The 15870-nt window shown below is 58.4% G+C and overlaps 1 protein-coding gene across 11 annotated transcripts in view; it reads left to right on the forward strand.

Moving 5' to 3' along the window:
* CRTC1 (CREB regulated transcription coactivator 1) overlaps positions 1-15870 on the forward strand; it is a 58187-nt gene that overhangs the window by 41015 nt on the left and 1302 nt on the right. For 2 of the 11 annotated variants that reach the window (XM_081077191.1, XM_081077187.1), the window contains 7 exons: positions 1495-1631; positions 3465-3617; positions 3726-3776; positions 5461-5565; positions 8719-8805; positions 9348-9528; positions 10711-15735. In XM_081077191.1, the coding sequence (XP_080933317.1) occupies positions 1495-1631; positions 3465-3617; positions 3726-3776; positions 5461-5565; positions 8719-8805; positions 9348-9528; positions 10711-10922 (926 nt within the window). In that variant the 3' untranslated portion in view covers positions 10923-15735. Of the gene's footprint in view, positions 1-1494; positions 1632-3464; positions 3777-5460; positions 5566-8718; positions 8806-9347; positions 9529-10710; positions 15736-15870 lie in introns of those variants that run through there. The other 9 variants (XM_081077185.1, XM_081077189.1, XM_081077190.1 and 6 more) reach the window with 7 other exon arrangements.

Genomic DNA, 15870 nt, shown 5'->3' on the forward strand with positions numbered 1-15870 from the left:
GCTGGAACAAGGTTGATCTGGTGCCCTCGGCAGGATAGGCCTGGCTCTCCTGGGTGAGTCAGGCACCTTCACTGGCCTTGACTGTGGGCCAGACTTACCAGAGCTTCTCACAACCTCATTAGGGCCTCATGGGCATTAGGGCCTCACAAGGGCAGCTGTCATCATCTCCGTCTCAGTGATGAGGAAACCGAGTCTGGAGGATCAGGCCAGGCCCCCAGGGCTCCCCGTGGCAACAGGGGGGTCTGTCATCCTGGCAGGATAACTCTGCAGGCCTCAACTGCTGCCACACTGAACTTGACCTCACTCAGCTCTTTCACAACGGGTGTCTTCAGGGATTAGCTCCCTGGGGGAGGGGGCTGAGGGGAAGGACAGGGCAACGTGGAGTCTGTGGCAGGAGCTCCATCAGATACAGCAGTTTTGGAAGAAGAGAAAGAGTAGCAGTTTCTAGTTTGGGCATCCCAATGAGTCTGCTGCTCCAACATGGAGAGGACTTACTGTGCTTCCCCGAAAATAAGACCTAGCCAGACCATCAGCTCTCATGCATTTTTTGGAGCAAAAATTAATATAAGACCTGGTCTTATTTTACTATAATTTAAGACCGGGTCTTACATGATATAATTATATATATATATATATGTATATATATATACATATATACATATATATATATATATATATATATGTTAATTTTTGCCCCAAAAGACACAGGAGAGCTGATGGTCTGGCTGGGTCTTATTTTCGGGGAAGCACGGTAGGTGGGGGGAGAAGAATGTGGACATGAGATGGAGGGGCTGCCAGGTCACACAGGTCTGGGGCTGAGAGATCTGGCTGCAGGAGTGGTTGCAGGAAGGGATGTGCATCAGAGGAAGGTGAGGAGAGCAGGAGGGTCAAGAGGAAACGCCGTGTTGGGGAGGATCGACTTGCTTGAAACTAACCAAAACTCAAGGCAGGTTAGGAAAAAAAGGAGATTGATTGTCTCCCAAAGACAGGAAGTGCCAGTGTGGCTGTATCCAGGGTTCAGGAGCTCCTTCTCCCTCCTCATTCTCCAGCCTGCCCTCCCCCTTCCAGCCACAGGAGGCTCCAGCATACAGAGAGCTCCAGACCGCCCTTCCTGGACTTGCATGGAAAGCCCTGGGGCAGGCACTCATTCGATCAGCCTGCTCACATGTCCAACTAGGGGCCAGTCACGTGTTGGTCCACAGGCAGGGAAGTGCTGCCTGGTTGGCAGGGCCCACAGGACATGCCCCTCCTAGAGAGGGGGCAGGGTCAGGTGGAGAGTGTTGGTCAGCATGGGAGGAGGGAAGGAGAACAGCCCACACAGCTGGGGGCCCCAATGTCAAGGTATTGGGGCCTTGGAAGGGGGGGGTATCCTGGGTTTGGCAATCAGGGCATGCTCACTGGCTTCTGACTGAGAGATTGAGCTGTCTCCAGCAGTGGCTGTGGGTGTGTGAGTGGCCCTTTGGAGGCCAGAGTCATACCCACCCTCCCTTCCAGGGATGAACACGCCAGGCTCCTCGCCGCAGCACCGACCAGCTGGTGTCAGCCCGCTGTCCCTGAGCTCCGAGGCACGACGGCAGCAGGCCCAGCAGCAGGTGTCGCCCACCCTCTCCCCGCTGTCACCCATTACTCAGGTGTGAGGGCGAGGTGGGATGGGGGGTGGCCCAGCTCTGCCTCTCTGGGAGGCCTCCCACTGCTTCCGGGGGGCTGCAGAAACATCCCGGCATTTTTGGCTTTCTGTCAACTTTTAAACACACGGGAAATAGGTTAATCAGTGGCCTGGAGTCTCCTTGTACCGTCCCAGACAGGTCTGATGTTAGCTTATGCCGTGTGAGTGGGCTTGCTTTATTACGGTGTTTTCTTCTTTAGGATCTAGTCGAAATTTTCCAAAATCGAATTTTAGAGCGTATCATTTTTTTCTTTTTCTAATTTACTGTAATTTTACTTCATCTACTTTTCTGGTAGTTTTGTGTGTCTAGCAGTGGGTCCATTTCGTCTGGGTTACACAGCAAGTTGGTGTGTGGTTATTCACGGTAACTAACGGTCCTCTCTCTTAACTCTTTCATTTCTATAAAGTTAGTATGTTCCCACTTTTGTTTCTGATTTCAGTCATTTGATTCTTCTCTTGTTTACTTAGTCGAGACTCATAGGATGAGTTAGGAAGCATTCCCTCCTCTTCTGTTTTTGGGAAGAGTTTGAGACGCATTGATGTTAAGTATTGACGTTTGGTAGAATTCACGAGTGAAGCCACCCGGGTCTGAGCTTTGATCTCCCCTGGGATGTTTTTGATTACTGATGCAACCTCCTTACTTGATACAGGTCTACGCAGGTTTTCTGTTTCTTCTTGGGTCAGTTCTGGTAGTTTGTATGTTTCTAGGAATTTGTCCATTTTGTCTATCTTTAAAAAAATCCCTGACAGATAACATTTTTGCTGTTTGTTTTTTAACATAACCTGGATAGCGTCACCCACTTATAACAAAATTAAGTTATTCCTGCACTCCTTCCAATGCCTGTCCTGGGCATGGTTCCCTTTCTTGTCTCTGTCTGCTTTTATGGTTGATGGTCTTATCAGATCAGGGTCCAAGCAGAGCCACGGTGGTTCTGTGTCACGAGTCCCTCCATCTGTGACCCCTGTCCTTTCTGTCCACCTCCAGTCTCTGAGGCCTGCTTTGCCTTCCTGGAAAGTCCTGTGTGATCACTAACTACCCATCACTTATTAGAGGCTGGGTATCTGCTAAATGTTTACATCCAGTAGCTCGGGGGCATGTCCCACCTCCCTCCCAGGGCAGGAGTCCCGCCTGCCCCGGGGACCGTCTGCAGATTCATGACCATTGAAAACTTCCCTCTGATGATGTTCCTGATGTTCCTCCTTCCCGCTCCCGAGAAGGCCTGGACTGGTTATCACGGCGTGGCCACACCAGTACCTCCAACAGTCACACGCTCTCTAACCTCCCCACATGGGCCAGGCTATAGGGTGGTGGTGGAGGGCCCCTTCCCCTCCAGGACCACAGAGGGGCTTAGCGCTGGCCACCTGTGGGGCTACCGGAGTGTGGTGCCTGGTGTCTGCTACCCCCAACCCCCAACTCCCCCCCCCCCCGTGGAGAAACTCCAGTTCAGAGAGGCCAGGGACCTCCTGAGCTCGAGCAGGTATAGAGGACAGTGATTGCCTCTCGGTGTGTGGTGAGGGTGAAAGAAAGGCTGGTTGAGTGCAGGGTGCAGCCAGATGGATTTGACACCCAGGTCCTGTGCAGCTGCAGCCTGACCCTCCACGGCCCTGGGCCAGGCCCCTCCTGGGCTTGCACTTCCCAGGTTCATCCATGACATCATTGCTGAGCTTGCCGGGCCCAGGTTCATCCATGACATCATTGCTGAGCTTGCCGGGCCGGCTGGGCCCCCAGGCACAGGTGCCCATGGCCTGGCCCTCACTGCTGAGCACAGCTCTGCCTGACGCCCTCTTCTCTCCGCAGGCTGTGGCCATGGATGCCCTGGCTCTGGAGCAGCAGCTGCCCTACGCCTTCTTCACCCAGGCAGGCTCCCAGCAGCCACCCCCACCACAGCCCCAGCCCCCACCGCCTCCGCCGCCCGCATCCCAGCAGCAGCCACCCCCACCGCCTCCGCAGGTGCCTGTTGGCCTTCCCCTGGGCGGCCCCCTGATGCCGAGCACCAGCCTGACGCGGGGGCCCCAGCTGCCCCCGCTCTCGGTCACGGTCCCGTCCTCTCTCCCCCAGTCCCCCCCAGACAACCCAGGCCAGCCACCAATGGGGATCGACATCACTTCGGTAAGCCCAGGACGGGGTCTGCAGGGCCTGGCTGGGAGGTTGTGCAGGAGGAGCCCGGGGCTGTGGGAGGCCCCATTGGGCACCCAGGGCCCAAGGACAGTTGGTGCCCAGCTGACTCTGCAGCCACCTCAAGGCTCCACTTGGAGGCCAGCTTGCCAGTGTTCAGGGCTAAAGCAGACACTGCTGGGGGCCGGGCACACAGCGAGGTTTCTTCCTGGAATCCTCAAGCCAAGGTTTTCATCCCATGTACACATGGAAACTGAGGCACAAGTGGGGGTCAGTGCCCCACACTTCACCCAAGATGGACCACCTGTGTCTGGCTGCCAAGCCCTTCCCCATAGCGTTTGGTCCCTCCCCCTCTGCCCTTCCCATCCAAAAAAGGGCTTTGCTGGAGGTAATGAGAGCACAGCTCAGGACCTGGGGAACAGGCTTCTGGGAGCCAGAGGGATGGAGATGAACTTGGAGGGGAGGAAGGGGCTGGGGGCTGCAGCTCAGACCCTGGGACCTCCTGTCTAGGTTGGGGGCTGCAGCTCAATTATAGGATGGGACCCCCTACCTGGGGCCCAAAGGGCTAAGTTCAGACCACGGCACCCCCCTGCTATGGAGCTGTAGGGAGCTGCAGCCCAGACCATGGGACCCCTTATCTGGGCTGAGCTCAGGGTGGTGAGTGCTTGGTTTTTAACTCTGCAACCCCAAAGCTTCTTGATTGTTCAGACTTTGACTCTGGTTATCCTGGTAGGAAGAGGGTGGTGACAGCTACCTTTGGCTACATCCAGGGGAATAGAGACCCATGTTTGGGGCACAGTGCGCCCTTTCTACTCAGCCTTCAGCAGCCAGCCACAGGATAAATGCCATTAGAACATCATGTGATCTGCAAAGAACAGCATACCCCTAACCCCTGAACTGGCAGAGCAGGCAGTGACCTAACAGTAGAGACCCATGTTTCCAAGCTGCTTCAATCCCCCAGAGGGCAGACCCAACCTCCCCCCACACACACAGGAAAGCACCTAAGGCTTTCCTTTGGCAGAAACACAGGTGTGGGGGCTGCTCTGATGCCAGGGCTGGCCTGGGCACCCAGTTCTCTGGTGCTCTCCTGCAGTGGGGCCTGCCTTTGGAGCCAGGCAGACATTGGCGTATGGGTGGCTAGGCCAGGAACAGACTGCTCCTCGTCAGGCCCCCAGCTTAGGGTGTGTATAGCCGTATAACCCCCCCAGGGACTGCTAGCTCCCTTGGAGCACAGGCAGCCACCTCCAGAGCTTCTGCAGATACATCCAGGCAAGGAAAACATCCCTCTGGATATTTTCCTGGTCTTCGCAAGTGACCATGCTGGTACCACCCATGCCCTGCTGATTGAGCCCCTGTGCCCTGCCCAGGCTCAGCCTCCAGCCCAAAAATGTGGCTGCGTGTGTGTGAGTGCTCTGAGGCCTGCTGAGTTGAAATGGACCCCTCCTTCCCTCACAGCCCTCTTGGGAGACTCAGGCTGGGTTCCAGGTTCTCCATCCGCAGCCCCCACACCTGGGAGCTGGCTTTGGTGGTAGGTCCCCGTGAGGCCCCGGGCTCTGGCAGAGCTCAAGGGCCCATTCTTCTCGCAGGTGCCCCAAGTCCTCTGCTCACTGAGGTGTGGGGGCGACTCAGTGGGGAGTCAGGCGGGGGCCCCTGGGTTCTGACCTGTCTCTCGTTGTAGGCCCCAGCTCTGCAGCAGTATCGCACTAGTGCTGGCTCCCCGGCCAACCAGTCTCCCACTTCACCTGTCTCCAATCAAGGCTTCTCCCCTGGGAGCTCCCCGCAAGTAAGGGACGCCGCCACCCCCTGCCCCAGCCTCACTTCACACCCCTGTGCCCCCGCCCGCCTGCCACCATCTGTGCTTCACGCCTCAGTTCATCACCTCTCGTCCGCTCCACGGGGTGGGGAGAGGAGGGTGCTGCACTTCTGTGGTCTATGCGATGCCCCAGCTGGGGGGGGGGGGCCCTCACTTGTCTTACTGACCTCAGTGTTAGCCACACCCTGGCTCTTTGCCCAGTGGCTGGGGACACACCACGTGCTGCTCGAACACGCATCCAGCAGCCTGTGCATATGGCCCCACCTGCATCTGCTTGCCCCGAGGCTTGGCGCCCTGAGGCTTTTGGAAATAGGCTTCTCCCCTTGCTTAGGGGCACAGTTGAGGTTACTGCAAGCTGTGGTGGGAGCTCCGACTCCTCAATCCCCGCCCCGCTGCCCCACAGGAAGTCATGTTCCCCAGGAAGCTTCCCTGAGCAGCACTGCAGCCTATTGGGTCCTTGCCCCCCCCACACACACAGATGAGACGGAGTCCGGCCACAGGCAACAGACAGGGCTTGACCATGCCCACCAGACGCGGGTTCCCCCCCACACCCAGCACAGCTGAGTCCCGATCGCTAGCACACACGCACAGACCCTGTCCAGGTTCTTCAGGGTTCCTCCTAGCCTGGCTTGGCCATGGCCACATTCCATCCATCTCATTCCATCAGAGGAGAAGGGGCACCGGCAAAGCTGACATCGGGGCCTGAAACATCTCACTCTAGCAGTGGAGCCTTCCCGGGACCCCGCCCCTCTGTCTCCGAAATGTCACCAGGCTGAGAAACCCTGCAGTGCCCCAGGCCCTGAGGCCAACCTTCTCTACCCAGGGGAGGTAGGAGTCTCCTTCTTGAATAGATCAGGGGGTGGAGCTGCCCTTCCAAGCAGCACCTGGCAGGAATGACATGAGGCTCCTTTGTCCCAGGACACATGCCCCACTGTCGCCATCTCTGCAGCTCTCAGCCTTGCACTCTTGAGCCTAGCCATGAGCCCAGGACAGTGGGTGTCCCACTGGAGGAGGCCTTGAGGCTCCATCTATCACAGGAGGGGCTCTCCCACGGCACTTCCTCCTGCAGCTGTCAGGGACCCTGATGGGACCATCAGGAGGTGGCAGGTGGGGAGGGTGGCAGTACGCCTGGGAGAAGCCGAGGCTCAGCCTGGTGTCTGCACACTCTCGGTCCATGCACGTCAGTTCTGAGCTATCCTGGCTCCTGGCAGGTGTCTGGTCTCATCTTGTGGTGCTGTGGAATGCAGCGGGTGGGAGAAGCCACCGGTGGGGCCTGTACCAGGTGGCCTGACCCTCTCATTCAAGGCAGGACAGGAATTTAAGGGTTGAGCAGATGTCTCTCAGATATTTGCCTGAACCAAAAATGGTCCATTCCGGGCAGAGCGTGTTCCTGTTTCATCAAGCCCATGCCTGTGTGTCAGTTCTGTCTGTCCATCATGTGCTGGAGAGGAAGGCAGGCTACTCACTCAGGTGTGGCGGGGCTATCCGGCTGTCAGAGCCCAAAGGGACATACCGGCTGAGAGGGACAAGGGGCTGTTCAGAGGCAAACAGGCCCGGGCAGAGGGCAGCCCTGACTTCCCACTGCAGCTTGGGCCCTTCAGGACACGCTCATCAGTCCCATGGGCCCAGACCTCTCCATGGCACAGCCATCATCCCCCCTGGATCTGTGGGGCAGTGGGGGCCCCACTTGGCTTTGAGCAGATGTCCTGGGCCTCAGGCAACTGGAATAGTGTCCCAGTGCTGCCTCCCCCTTCCATTGTGAGCAAACCTTCATGGCACCCTCACAAGAGAAACTGTGTAGCCTGGGGTCTGCTGGGCATGCTGTGCCTCTCTGGGACTAAGGCCCTGGGCACAGGAACAGGTACCCCAGAACAAACCCGCTTCCTTCATGAGCAAACCCAGCTGAAACCTTCAGCCCCTTTTCCAATCCTGAAGCTGGTGATTTTTAACTCTTCCCTGGTTTTTGAATAGAACGTTTGTCCTCAAGGGCCTCCCTGCCTGCTGGGGTAGCCATCTGTCCCTTTCTGCTCTCAGCCCACTGAACACCCAGAGCAGCCAGTAGATTTTTGGCCAACCCCGTCTGGGTTGGAGGCCCAAGACTCAAGCTTTGGCTGTTGTCAGAGCATGTGGAGACCTTTCTAGAATAGGGAGCCCAGATCCAGGGCCTTTGTGTAGACATTTGAAAGGAGGCGTGCCTGGGACACGAGAATGGCCACGGTGCAGTAGCTTCCACAAGCCACCTTGTCCTGCAGAAGTGGCAGACTTGGGGTCTGGGCTAGGGATGGCTCTCCGCAGGCCTATTGTGTCAGGTGCTGTCTGGCCACACGCCGTCCACCCCTCTCCTCCCTCCCACACCCCACCGCTCCATCCTGCCATCCCTGGCAGCATCTCAGCAATGAGCAGGACCTCCAAGGTCCTCTTTCTAGTGTCTCAACCACCTCTGAGTTCCTGGCTCCCGCTCCTCTCCCAGGGGAGCAGCCCCCACCCCCTTGCCCCAGCCAGCCTTGAACAAGCATGGGTGGAGCTGCATGCCTGCCCATGGGCCCTGGGGTCTTGAGGGCAGGCAGCCAGGGGCCCATAGGTGGGCAGGGGGCTTTCTACGTGCCTGTCCTTTGTTCGCTTTGCACCTGTCCTGTGTGGGTGGCCTGCTGTGCTGTCCCATGTCTCCCCAGGGGCCTGACTAGGGTCACCAAGTCCTCGTCCCATCCTGAACATTCAGGGCACCTCCCCACTGGGTCCCAGTCACATACTTTCCTGTGGGGCCGATCAGATGGGGTTCTCAATCTCCATGTGTCCCCCTCATCTTCTGTGTGATGGAAAGGAGGTCACCTCCACCTGGGCTCAAGGAGAGGAGATAGGGGATGGTGCTTTGGAAGGTGTCAAGGTGCAGATGCCCCCCAGGAGCAGGCAGCGGAGAGAAGCAGTCATCCTGAAATTAGGGGGGACACCGGCTCAGAGTGGGCCTTCCTGGGAGCCCTGAGATAGCCTCCCTTATCCGGAGCATCCTCCAGGCGGTCCCAGGGCCTTCCTTGTAGCCTCAATAGGACTGTGAGAGCTCCCCCCAGCTGCCCTCAACCTGGTCTCAGGGACCATGACAACAGCAGGCGTCTCTTCTATCTGCAGCACTCTTCCACCCTGGGCAGTGTGTTTGGGGACTCGTACTATGAGCAGCAGATGGCGGCCAGACAGGCCAATGCTCTGTCCCACCAGGTGAGCGGGCGCCTGGGCCACAGGGCCCCCAACAGACGCTCGCCCAGACTCCGCCCTTGGGCGTGAGCTCCACTCCTGGCCCCTCCTGTCTCCAGGCAGTGGAGTGCATGGCTGCCTTTGCTTTCCGTGGTGTCTGTGCCCTCTGAGGCATTGAACGCCAGCAGGGGTGGGCAGTGGCTGTCACAGTGGCACTCGGCATGGGCTATGCATGTGGGTTTACGGGAGGTCACGCTTGCTTTTTGTGGAGGCTGGAGTCAGGCCTGCAGACACAGGCAGGGTTGGCTGGTGCCCGGAGCTCCTTCACTCCCCATCCATCCATTTCTCCATCCATGCAGCAAGCTCTGAGGGGGCGGGTACGGGCAGGCCCAAGTGGGTTTGGGGAGGGCGAGACCCTGGGGCCGAGAGACTGTGCAGGCACCCCAGGGTGGACCTGAGCGTGGCACTGGCCCTCCGATAGAGGAGGTGGTCCCAGCAGCCGCAGGAAGGCCAGCCCATAGCAGCTGGAGCTAGCGGCCAGCCTCACGCCCTGTGTCTCCTCCCAGCTGGAGCAGTTCAACATGATGGAGACTGCCATCAGCTCCAGCAGTCTGTACAGCCCGGGCTCTACACTCAACTACTCGCAGGCAGCCATGATGGGCCTGACAGGCAGCCACGGGAGCCTGCCGGACGCACAGCAGCTGGGCTACCCCGGCCACAGCAGTATTCCTAACATCATCCTCACAGGTGAGGCCCTGTGCATGTGGTCCTGGGCAAGGACTCAGTCCCAGGGGGAGGGAACCCACTCCCCGCCCTGCGTGGTGAGTCCTGACATGACCGAGGTATCCCCATCCTTGACATAGATGCCATACGGCTAGACCTCCGACCTTGATTCACTGCTGGGCTGCAGACAGGCCAGGGGGACACACACTTGGTCCCTAAACGAGCCATCCAGCACCCTGTGCTCAAAGCCAGAACTCATTAGTCAGTCATCAAGCCCCAGACCCTCCACCCAGGCCCCTGAACCGTCAGTGTGCTGGGGACGCAGGTGCCCAGGACGGGGTGGGCCCTGACTCATGGGGTATGTCTTTTGCAGCCGACAGACGTGTAACACCTTTTACACACTGCAGTAAATGTCCCCAAGAGGCCTAAGCGCAGCGCTCAGGTGCTCCAGGATGTGCATGGCATGTGTGAGGAAGTCCCACTCCATCTAGTACAGAACTCAGACCCCTAAGGACCTCCCCACCCCTAGCTTCTCCCCGAAGATTCTGGGTTTTGTTGAAGAAGGAAACAGTTCCCTTGTAAGCTGGGGCTGTCGTGGGGTTGGGGGGCACCCCCTGGCGGTTCCCACTGACATCTCCCGGTTGTGGGGATAGCGTGCCTGGACCCCAAGTGCTGACTCGGTGCTTCTCCCCGCCCCAAGGGTGCTTTAGAAGCCCGAGGAGGACCAGGCCCCATGATCTCCCCAATAGCCCAGAAAGACCAGGACTGTCATACTGGTTCCCAGATGGGGAAACTGAGGCCCAAGACCTCCCTGCAAGTAGAGGAGGGAGCTCAGGTTTGAACCTGGGTCTCTGGGGGAACCCAGACTTCCTCCAGCCCACAAGGAGGGCCCCCGAGGCACACGCTCCAGCCTGCTTCTCTGACACCAACGGAGGAGACCAGCTGGCAGAGAGGGAGAGGCCCCTGCTGATGTCTGGGGCTGGATTTTTCTCTAGGAGGGGCCGTCTTGTGCACTGTGGGGTGTCTCCACCCACGGTGTCAGTAGCACCCCTTCTTTCAGTTGTGACAACTAAAAATGCCCCAGACGATAGCCATGTCCCCTGGAGCACAGACTCCCAGTAAGCTCCCCTGGGGTGGCCCAGTTCCTCTTCCCAGAGTATGAGGTGGGGAGCAGAGCTAAGCTGAGACTTTTGTGTCCCCCCCCAGTGACTGGAGAGTCCCCTCCCAGCCTCTCTAAAGAACTGACCAGCACACTGGCTGGGGTTGGCGACGTCAGCTTCGACTCCGACAGCCAGTTTCCCCTGGATGAACTCAAGATTGACCCCCTGACCCTGGACGGACTGCACATGCTAAACGACCCTGACATGGTTCTGGCCGACCCGGCCACTGAGGACACCTTCCGAATGGACCGCCTGTGAGCGACATCCGGCACCATCACCCCGCCGGTCAGTGGCCCCAACGGCATCTCCCTGAGCCTGGGGACTGCACACTCCGTCCCCGCAAACGGCCGAGCTTGTGATTCTGAGCTTGCAATGCCGCCAAGTACCCCCCGCCCCCCCCAGCTACCCACCTCTCTTGGGAGGCTGAGCATTGACCCCTCGGATCTGCCCTCTGCCCGTGCTCTCACCCCGTATCCCAGGCCGTGAGCCATCTATCCCTGTAAGATGCAGAAAGTGTGTTGGGCAGGGCCACCGGCCTGGGGTCACCGGGGTCTGCGACATGGTGGGCAGACGTGTATTTCCGACTGTTGTCCAGCTCTCACTGCCTTCCTTCGTCCCCAGTCACCCACCTGCCAGCCCCAGCCCTTGGTTAGGTAGAGAGCCAGCCCCACCCGCCAAAGGGAGAGGGCGCCAGAGAGGGGCAGACCCAGCTCGAAATAAACACTATTTTGACTGCTGTCTTTTATATTCCTGAGCGCACAGAACGCTAGAGCCCTTCCTGTGGGGGTGAAGGCAAAGGTGTAAACGGAGCAGCTAGATTTTCCCAGCCTCCTCCTGCCTTGCTCACCCCCCGCCAGGTCTCTCTGGGGGCTGCCAGGGGTCATTTCTGGGGGTTTTAGAACTTGTTTTCATCTTTCTTTCTCTGTATTGTGCTCGTTGTTACTGTTATTTACAGATAGGTGGGGGAAGGGTGGCAAGGGCATTTTTGTTGTGTTTTTTGTTTGTTTCTTTTGGTTTGTATTTACATTTTGGCTGTAGACGAGTACCTGTGTACTCCTCCAAGCCACTTGCCTGAGAGCATGTTTTTATTCCAGAAATCCTATGTTATACATTTTTTAGGCTAACTGGAAGCAGTCCACTGTCTGAGCTGTCTCTGGCCTCTTCAGTTTCACCCCAAGTTATCTCAAAACAGAAGGGCCGAGCGGCTGCCCGGCTGGCCCAGTGAAGGCCGGTTGTGCCAAGTGGGGCCTCTGGCAGAAGAAGCTCAGGTGGTTGGAAGTGCCTCTGCTCCGGCCACATAACAGACTCCTGGGAAGGAGTCATTGTTTTTATTAAGGGTCTCCAGAGAAGACCGGGCTCTGCCGGGCCCTCCTGAAGGCACCTGCCGATCCTCAGGGCGGGTGCCTCCCAGACCCGGAGGCTGCCAGCACCTGGCCCCTCTGCTCCCAGATGCTCCAGAGACAAGCACGTCTCTCACCCCCACCCCAAGAACCAGCTGACACCCCTCCAGCCACCTCTTTTGTAGCTCCTCCTGGCAGGGCTGGGTTTGGAGGCAAAGAGCAGTGTGCTTTTAGTGGCAGGTTTCCAGGTGCTTCTCCAAGTGCCTCAGGAAGCCGCGCTGTCTCTGCCCTCCAGGCCCTGTGAGGGGGCAGCAGACTGGCTTTATTTTCTGTGGGCTGCGTTAGTAGGGGTCTCTGTTTCAGTCCCTTCCAAGTTGCATCTCGACTTGCTCCTTCACCTGCCTTCAGGCTGACACTTCTGCCTGGTGCATTTCTCTGTGGTGTCTCGACCACCCCTCCGCCTGGACCTTGGGAGCCCTCACCTCTGTGGGAACCAGATTTAATCCTAGCAACCATCCCTCCTTGTTCCCCAGCTAGGTTGTTAGCACGTGTCTAAGTGGCCGGGCGGCCACACAGGTAAGAAAGGCCCCCTCAGTCACTTGTCCCCACCACCATTTGGGCTGGGGGACATGGTGTCTGTCCATCCAGGTCCAGGGCCTGTCCCCTCCCCGCAGTAGAGGCGGGGATAGAGATGGGGACATTTTTGTTTTAAAAGAAAATCTACATGTATATAGAAGAGTTTGGTTATCATTAGACTTGTATGTAGAACTTTTTAAATAATGGCCTTAATAAAATTACAAGCAACCTTCCTGGATGCAACTTTCAAACAAGGCGTTGGGAACTCAGTGAGGGAGCCTTGTCAGCCCACGCTTCCCATCTGCCCAGTGCCGGTTCTGAGTGCAGACAGGCAGGAGAGGCCCATGGCCAGGAGCACAGGTGACATTGTATTGACACATGGCCGCGGCCTGTGAGGGGCTTAGGTGCAGAGCTATTCTGGGAGGGTTCCCCCCACCACCGCCAGGAGCCAGTGGCCAGGTGTCCCCGTGTCTTCCAAGGGGTGAATCCCGCCCGGGACGGGGGCGGCTTATGGAGTCTGCAACAGGGAACTTTGTTTTTTTCTTAGATATCACTTCTCTACTAAATATTCTTGAGTTGCCAAGACTTTCTGAGGCAAGACAGCTTAAGGGAATCAATCAGTCCTTTGACTTGTGAAGTGAAAATACTGTGATTTCAGGCGAGCTGCGCCGTGAGGGGCGGGCCCGGGCCTGCATCTTGTATATAGACCTGCCACCCTCGTCCTGCTCACATGCTCGAGGCCAGCCTGGATGTCAGGCCTGGACACATGGCCCACACGGGCTCAGAGGCCGGCCATGCTGTCCCCCCAACACCTCACAGTGCTCCTGGCTTTGGCCGAGCCCCCTCAGCTGTGCAAACCTTTCCCTTGGGAGCTTGAGCTGACTGGCCTGTCCCACCTGCCTCGCTTTACCCTCTGCCCTCCAAGTCCCCAGGGCAGTGAGTTTGTTCCCCCATGTGGCTCCGGGGCAGAGGCTGGAGCCAGGGGTCAGCCCCTCTCTGTCCCCCCGAGAAGAGGGTTGTGCCCAGGGCTGCCTGGAGAAGGCAGGGTCTTGTTGGGACCATGTCCCCTGTACAGATGCCCATGCCGACCCCCCCCCCGCTTGCCCTTACAGGGGGAAGACAGGCGACGCTGTTTGGAGTGTCCTGCGTCCCCATCCCCTTGACACTCTAGGCAGGAAGGGTGAATGCCAGTCTCTTGGGGCAAGGGGGCCCTGAAGCCCTCAGTGGGAAGCTCAGGGGGCAGGTCGACCCCTCAGCAAAATTTGGAGACCCTACAGCCAACGGCCCCAAAGCTGGCCAGGCTCCCCTGCAGGGGCAAACCACAGCAGAAGGGGCTTAATTGTGCTGGGTTCAGCCCCACCCTCACTGTGGTCCACAGGGCTTCCTGGGACCAGCTGTCCAGGGCGGGGGTGTGCACTGATGGCCCCTTCCTTAGTGACACCCCACACCCAGTGTGCAGGGTGAACTTTTCCACCTCTCTGTGCTGTTACCTGCTTATGGGTTTTCAGGGCTGGAAGGAGGGTTCTGCGTGGTTGCTGTGTTTGGCCTGAATTTTATCAGCTGAGCTCCCAGGAGGACGCCCAGCAGGGCGCCCCATGGGAGGCCCAGGTGTCAGAGTGGGGTGCTGAGGTCAGCTCTGTCCTACACCACAGGGAGACCCTGCGTGGAGGGTCTCATGTCCATCCATTCATGCGTCCTGCTGAGTGACGATGGATGTCATATTGCACCTGCGTCCTGTCAGGTGGGACAAGGCAGGGCTGGGCCTGGGCAGCAGGATTGGCCTCACTGTGTCTGCTGTCCTGGACCTGATGGGTACCCATGAGCGACTCACTAGAGGGGCCCCGGAGCTGAGGTCACGTGGGAACATGCCCCATCCCCAGACCACCTCTAGGGGACCCTGTGTTGGTTCATAACTAAACATTCTTCCAAACCCCCCTCCACAGGACTCTGAGCTATCTGCATTTCCAGAGGAGGTACCCCACCCCCATACAGGCTGGGTGTGTGAGGCCTGGAGGTATTGGGGGGCTGACAAAGCAGCAGCCCCTGTCACTCTTCCTGGGTTCTGATGGAACCGTGGTCAGAAGCTGCCTGGGGCGCAGTGTGGGGGCTGAAAGGTCAAGGGAACTGGGCCTCCTGGTCCTGACCCATCGCCCCTGCAGGTGGCATTCCAGGCGAGGGGCCTGTGGCTCCCTGAGCCCTCCCCACATGGCCTGCAGAGCGGGGGGAAGGACTTGCCCACTTCCGAGGCCTGTCTGGGGTGACTGGGCACCTGGTCTGTTTCTAACCCAGTTCTCCTTGGACCCCAGGCCCCCGCCTCCTGGGGGTCTGATAGTATGTGACAGGATCCTTGGAACACCCCTCCGGGGATGCTGGCTAGGTGGAGCTCAGGCACCTCTCATTACCCTCGTGCCACAGGCAACTGGCCACTTCAGGAGAGGCCTGGGAACTGGGGGGCTCCTGAGGCCATGGGGAGTAGAAGCAAGATCCTTGTGACCCGGCCTCAGTCTTTCTCCTGTCAATGGCCGACCCAGGGTCGCAGGGCCCCAGACTGCTCCATTAGGGTGAGGGGCAGGGGCTGGATGTCAGGGTGACACTGGCTGCAGGGAGCTCCTCTGCCTTCCACTGTCATGGCCAGCCCCCAACACCCCATCCCGAGGAGCTAGGGACATGTGGCACTTGCGGGGTGGGGGCTGCCCCTATATCGCAGGGTTCTGGAATTGGGGGGCAAATGATGGCCAGCCCATCCTAACCTTTCAGTCACTTATGACCTCTTGCCCATTGGGAACAAGGGGACAGTGCTGTGGCCTTTGCCACCAGGAGGGTTTTGGCAGCTGAGGTCCATTGGCCCTGCCGTGCCCTCCCCAGGAAACTGCCCCCCCGGGGCTGGGTGGCATCACTAATATATGCAAACCCACAGTCTGAGCCCTGCCCTGCCTGTGTCCCTCTGCCCCAGGCTGGCTCTGCCCCCCCAGCATGTACTCTCTGCTGTGGATGTCCTGTGGGCTGTGCGTGTGGACGCCTGCGTCGGGCGGGGGCAGGCGGCTCAGGGTGCACTTGGCCGGCCCCTGCCCGTCCTCTGGCGCGGACGCTTTTGTCTTTGTACCTTGGCATCCTTTGTAATGAAACCGAATAAAAATCCAATGTTTTCGTCTCTGCCTCCTCCCCTTTTTCCTGTCTCTGCCCCACAACAGAGATGAAACATGGGGACTGCAGGTACACGAGGCAGAGCCACACACACACACACACACACACACACACGCGTGAACATGGACATGAAGAGGTGCGCTCCT

The sequence above is a fragment of the Rhinolophus hipposideros genome, assembly GCF_964194185.1.
Source record: "Rhinolophus hipposideros genome assembly, chromosome: 16".
Classification (NCBI taxonomy): Eukaryota; Metazoa; Chordata; class Mammalia; order Chiroptera; family Rhinolophidae; genus Rhinolophus; species Rhinolophus hipposideros.